The sequence below is a fragment of the Lonchura striata genome, chromosome 36 (assembly GCF_046129695.1).
Source record: "Lonchura striata isolate bLonStr1 chromosome 36, bLonStr1.mat, whole genome shotgun sequence".
Classification (NCBI taxonomy): domain Eukaryota; kingdom Metazoa; phylum Chordata; class Aves; order Passeriformes; family Estrildidae; genus Lonchura; species Lonchura striata.
The window spans coordinates 1,312,796-1,318,801 of NC_134638.1; the positions used below are offsets into that span (position 1 = coordinate 1,312,796).

At 55.1% G+C, this 6,006-nt stretch overlaps 1 protein-coding gene across 1 annotated transcript; it reads right to left on the reverse strand.

Moving 5' to 3' along the window:
- Positions 1–408: 408 nt before the first annotated feature.
- On the reverse strand, positions 409–5,672 carry LOC144247954 (uncharacterized). Its single transcript, XM_077789748.1, has 4 exons — positions 5,488–5,672; positions 4,854–4,960; positions 3,658–3,809; positions 409–786 (listed from the first exon to the last, which is right to left on the reverse strand). Exons 1-4 carry the CDS (start codon positions 5,632–5,634, stop codon positions 632–634), a joined length of 561 nt encoding a protein of 186 aa, XP_077645874.1. The 5' UTR covers positions 5,635–5,672; the 3' UTR covers positions 409–631.
- Between the last annotated feature and the right edge of the window lie 334 nt (positions 5,673–6,006).

The window sequence follows — 6,006 nt, forward strand, 5'->3', positions numbered from 1 at the left end:
CAATTTACAAGTGACCCAATCTGGGGGGGGTCCCCAATTTGGGGTGGGGGTCCCCAATTTAAAACTGACCCAATTTGGGGTGGGGGTCCCCAATTTGGGGTGGGGGTCCCCAATTTAAAAGTGACCCAATCTGGGGGGGGGGGGTCCCCAATTTGGGGTGGGGGTCCCCCAATTTAAAAGTGACCCAATCTGGGGGGGGTCCCCAATTTGGGGTGGGGGTCCCCAATTTAAAACTGACCCAATCTGAGGGGGGGTCCCCAATTTACAAGTGACCCAATCTGGGGGGGGTCCCCAGTCTGAGGGAGGGTCCCCAATTTACAAGTGACCCAATCTTGGGGGGGTCCCCAATTTACAAGTGACCCAATCTGGGGGGGGTCCCCAATTTACAAGTGACCCAATCTGGGGGGGGTCCCCAATTTACAAGTGACCCAATCTTGGGGGGGTCCCCAATTTACAAGTGACCCAATCTGGGGGGGGTCCCCAATTTGGGGAGGATTTTGGGGGTCCCCCCCGGTCACAGCGAGGTCTCGAGGCTGTGGAGGCGCCCGGGGGGGGCCCCGTGGTTGTTGTTGCGATTTGGGGGGGGGGGCGCGGATGGGGGGGGCCTCGCTCTCGGCGTCGGTGTCGTCGATCAGGGGATGTCCCTGGTGTCCCCAAAAATCAGCTCGGCGTGGGGGGCACCCCGAAAGGACCCCCCCCCCCGAGGATGCCCAGGGGAGGGTCCGGCCGGGGCAGGGGGGGAGGACCCCCCCCCAAATTGCTGCGGAAGGCGCGGACCACCCGCATCTGGAGGGGAAATTGAGGGGGGGGATGCACCCCCCAAAAATAGGGAGTGACCCCCCCCCAAAAAAAAAAATCCCCCGCAGAAAAAATCCTGAAATTTAAAAAAATTCCCCAAAAAAAAAAAACACCCCCAAAAAAATCCCATCCTGAAATAATCCCCCGCCCCAAAAAAATCCCCCCAAAAATATCCCCACACATAAAAAAATCCCCCCACCCAATAAAAAAACACCTAAAAAAACTCCCCACCCAAAAACAAAAAACACCCAAAAAAATCCCCCCACCCAAAAAAAAACACCCAAAAAAACTCCCCACCCCAAAAAAAACCACACAAAAAATCCCCCCACCCAAAAAAAACCCCATCCTGAAATAATCCCCCCGCCCCAAAAAATCCCCCCAAAAATATCCCCACACATAAAAAAATCACCCCACCCAATAAAAAAACACCTAAAAAAACTCCCCACCCAAAAAAAAAACACCCAAAAATATCCCCCCACCCAAAAAAACCCCATCCTGAAATAATCCCCCCGCCCCAAAAAAATCCCCCCAAAAATATCCCCACGCACAAAGAAATCCCCCCACCCAATAAAAAAACACCTAAAAAAATCTCCCACCCCAAAAAAAAAAACCACCCAAAAAAATCCCCCCACCCAAAAAAAAAACACCCAAAAAAACTCCCCACCCCAAAAAAAACCACACAAAAAAATCCCCCACCCAAAAAAATCCCATCCTGAAATAATCCCCCCGCCCCAAAAAAATCCCCCAAAAATATCCCCACACACAAAAAAAATCCCCCACCCAATAAAAAAACACCTAAAAAAATCTCCCCACCCCAAAAAAAAAAACCCACCCAAAAAAAAAACACCCAAAAAAACTCCCCACCCCAAAAAAAACCACACAAAAAAATCCCCCCACCCAAAAAAACCCCATCCTGAAATAATCCCCCCGCCCCAAAAAAATCCCCCAAAAAATATCCCCACACACAAAAAAATCACCCCACCCAATAAAAAATCACCTAAAAAAACTCCCCACCCAAAAAAAAAAAACACCCAAAAAAATCCCCCCCACCCCAAAAAAAAACCCATCCTGAAATAATCCCCCCGCCCCAAAAAAATCCCCCCAAAAATATCCCCACACACAAAGAAATCCCCCCACCCAATAAAAAAACACCTAAAAAAATCTCCCCACCCCAAAAAAAAAAACCACCCAAAAAAATCCCCCCACCCAAAAAAAAAACCCATCCTGAAATAATCCCCCCGCCCCCAAAAAAATCCCCCCAAAAATATCCCCACACACAAAAATATCACCCCACCCAATAAAAAAACACCTAAAAAAATCTCCCCACCTAAAAAAAAACACACAAAAAAATCTCCCCACCCCAAAAAAAAAAAACCACCCAAAAAAATCCCCCCACCCAAAAAAAAACCCATCCTGAAATAATCCCCCCGCCCCAAAAAAATCCCCCCAAAAATATCCCCACACAAAGAAATCCCCCCACCCAATAAAAAATCACCTAAAAAAACTCCCCACCCCAAAAAAAACACACAAAAAAATCCCCCCACCCAAAAAAAAACCCATCCTGAAATAATCCCCCCGCCCCAAAAAAATCCCCCCAAAAATATCCCCACACACAAAAATATCACCCCACCCAAAAAAAAACCCCATCCTGAAATAATCCCCCCGCCCCAAAAAAATCCCCCCAAAAATATCCCCACACACAAAAATATCACCCCACCCAATAAAAAAACACCTAAAAAAATCTCCCCACCCAAAAAAAAAAACACCAAAAAAAATCCCCCCACCCAAAAAAACCCCATCCCGAAAAATCCCGCCTCAAAAAATCCTCCCACCCAAAAAAATCCCCCCACCCAAAAAAAAAAAATCCCAAAAAATCCCCCCACTTAAAAAAAAAACCATCCTGAAAAATCCCCCCCCCCAAAAAAATCCCCCCTCCAAAAATCCCCCACAAAAAAAATCCCGAAATTAAAAAAAAAATTAAAAAAAAATCCCCCCAGCCAAAAAAACACCATCCCAAAAAAATCCCCCCCACCCAAAAAAACCATCCCAAAAAAGGTCTCCCCACCCAAAAAAATCCCCCCACCCAAAAATATTCCCCACTCAAAATTTTTTTGGTTTTTACCCAAATTTGGGATTAAAAGGGAAATTTTGGGTTGGGGGACAAAAGACCCCAAAACCCCCCAAAATCCTCCCCTAAAAAACCCAAAAAATCCCATTTTCCCCCTGGAAATTGCCCAAATTTGGGGATTTTTCCCCAAATCTGGAGATTCTTCCCCAAAGTTTGGGATTAAAAGGGAAATTTTGGGTTTGGGGACAAAAGACCCCAAAACCCCCCAAAATCCTCCCCTAAAAGACCCCAAAACTCCCATTTTCCCCCTGGGAACTGCCCAAATTTGGGGATATTTTCCTTGAATTTTCGTGTTTTTTCCCCGAATTTTGGGTTTTTTCCCCAAATTTTGGAATAAAAAGGGAAATTTGGGGTTGGGGGACAGGACAACCCAAAATCCTCCCCTAAAAGGCCCCAAAACTCCCATTTTTCCCCCTGGGAACTGCCCAAATTTGGGGATATTTTCGTTGAATTTTCGGGTTTTTTTCCCCGAATTTTGGGGTTTTTCCCCAAATTTTGGAATAAAAAGGGAAATTTGGGGTTGGGGGACAGGACAACCCAAAATCCTCCCCTAAAAGACCCCAAAACTCCCATTTTTCCCCTGGGAATTGCCCAAATTTGGGGATATTTTTGTTGATTTTTCGTGTTTTTTCCCCGAATTTTGGGGTTTTTTCCCCGGATTTTGGGATTTCCCCCCGAATTCCGGGCTGCAGGCGGGAAGGGGGGTGGGGTTATTTGGGGAGGGGTCTCACCTGGGTCTGGACGCGGCTCAGGCCCCGCACCCACAGCACCTTCCCCCGGCGCAGCTCGGCCGCGTCCGGCTCCCCCGGGCCCCGGAGCGCTCCGGCCACGGAGCCCCCGCGGCAGCGGGACAGCGCGGCCCGCCCGGGACACACAGCAGCACCTGGGGACAGTGGGGACAGTGGGGACACCCTGGGGACAGCCCGGGACACACAGCAGCACCTGGGGACAGTGGGGACACCCTGGGGACAGCCCGGGACACACAGCAGCACCTGGGGACAGGGACAGGGACAGTGGGGACAGTGGGGACAGTGGGGACACCCCGGGACACACAGCAGCACCTGGGGACAATTGGGGACAGACAGGGGACAGTGGGGACACCCTGGGGACAGCCCGGGACACACAGCAGCACCTGGGGACAATTGGGGACAGTGGGGACAGTGGGGACACCCTGGGGACAGCCCGGGACACACAGCAGCACCTGGGGACAGCGACAGGGGGACAGTGGGGTCACCCTGGGGACAGCCCGGGGTCAGGGGGGACAGGGACACTGGGTGTCCCTTGGGTGGGGGTCCTGTGGGCCTGGGGACCCTCCAGGTGGGTGGGGACCCTCCAGGTGAGTGGGGGGTCCCCAGGTGGGTGGGGGTCCCCAGGTGAGTGGGGGGTCTCCAGGTGGGTGGGGGTCTCCAGGTGGGTGGGGGTCCCCAGGTGAGTGGGGGGTCTCCAGGTGGGTGGGGGGTCTCCAGGTGGGTGGGGGTCTCCAGGTGGGTGGGGGGTCCCCAGGTGGGTGGGGGGTCTCCAGGTGGGTGGGGGTCTCCAGGTGTGTGTGGGGTCTCCAGGTGGGTGGGGGTCTCCAGGTGAGTGGGGGTCTCCAGGTGTGTGTGGGGTCTCCAGGTGTGTGTGGGGTCCCCAGGTGGGTGTGGGGTCTACAGGTGAGTGGAGGGTCTCCAGGTGGGCGGGGGTCTCCAGGTGGGTGGGGTCTCCAGGTGTGTGTGGGGTCTCCAGGTGGGTGGGGGGTCCCTAGGTGGGTGGGGGTCTCCAGGTGAGTGGAGGGTCTCCAGGTGGGTGGGGGTCTCCAGGTGGGTGGGGGTCCCCAGGTGGGTGGGGGTCTCCAGGTGGGTGTGGGGTCTCCAGGTGGGTGGAGGGTCTCCAGGTGGGTGGGGGTCTCCAGGTGGGTGGGGGTCTCCAGGTGGGCGGGGCTCCGTACCTGGCCCCAGACCAGCTCCCCCACGCCCACGAAGAGGCACCAGAGCCACTGCTCAGCGCTGAGGGGGGAGCAGCTGAAGGGCTTCCCCCGAACTGCACGATCAGCACCTGGGGACACGGGGGACATTGGGGGACATTGGGGTCACACACCGCCCAGCCACCCCCGTGTCCCCAAAATGTCCCCACAATGTCCCCAGTGTGTCCCTATGGGGGAGCAGCTGAAGAGCTTCCCCCCGAACTGCACGATCAGCACCTGGGGACATCAGGGGACATTGGGGGACACTGGGGTCACACACACCCCCGGCCACCCCCATGTCCCCAAAATGTCCCCACTGTGTCCTAGGGGGGAGCAGCTGAAGGGCTTCCCCCCGAACTGCACGATCAGCACCTGGGGACACGGGGGACATCAGGGGACACTGGGGTCACACACACCCCCTGGCCATCCCCCGGCCACCCCCCGTGTCCCCAAAATGTCCCCACAATGTCCCCACTGTGTCCCTATGGGGGAGCAGCTGAAGGGCTTCCCCCCGAACTGCACGATCAGCACCTGGGGACACGGGGGACATTGGGGGACATTGGGGTCACACACCCCCCCCGGCCACCCCCGTGTCCCCACATGTCCCCCCATGTCCCACCTGCACGGCGAAGGTGCCCAGGATGATGGCGCAGGAGATGGGGCTGGCGCAGACGCCCTCAAAGACGTTCCGGGTTGTCCCCATGTCCCCCCAATGTGTCCCCATATGTTCCCATGTGTCCCCCCATGTCCCCGTGTGTCCCCACATGTCCCCCCATGTCCCACCTGCACGGCGAAGGTGCCCAGGATGATGGCGCAGAAGATGGGGCTGGCGCAGACGCCCTCAAAGACGTTCCTGGGTGTCTCCATGTGTGTCCCCACATGTCCCCTGTGTGTCCCTGTGTGTCCCCATGTCCCCTGTGTATCCCCATGTGTCCCCATGTCCCCGTGTCCCCGTGTCCCACCTGCACGGCGAAGGTGCCCAGGACGATGGCACAGAAGATGGGGTTGGCGCAGACGCCCTTGAAGACGTTCCTGGTTGTCCCCATGGGTCCTTCTCCACCCCAAACCCCGCATTCCAAGCCATCATGGCATTGTTCCCCTGTGTCCCCTGTATGTCCCCATGTTCCCTGTGTGTCCC

Bases quoted from the DNA above. Each gene is read 5' to 3' on its own strand.
- LOC144247954 (XM_077789748.1), bottom strand. From the start codon at position 5,634: ATGTGGGGACACACGGGGACATGGGGGGACACATGGGAACATATGGGG. The intron at 3,810-4,853 runs GTACGGAGCCCC...CACTGTCCCCAG, and splicing joins GGGAGCTGGTCTGGGGCCAG to GTGCTGCTGTGTGTCCCGGG. The intron at 787-3,657 runs GTGAGACCCCTC...TTTCCCCTCCAG, and splicing joins TGAGCCGCGTCCAGACCCAG to ATGCGGGTGGTCCGCGCCTT.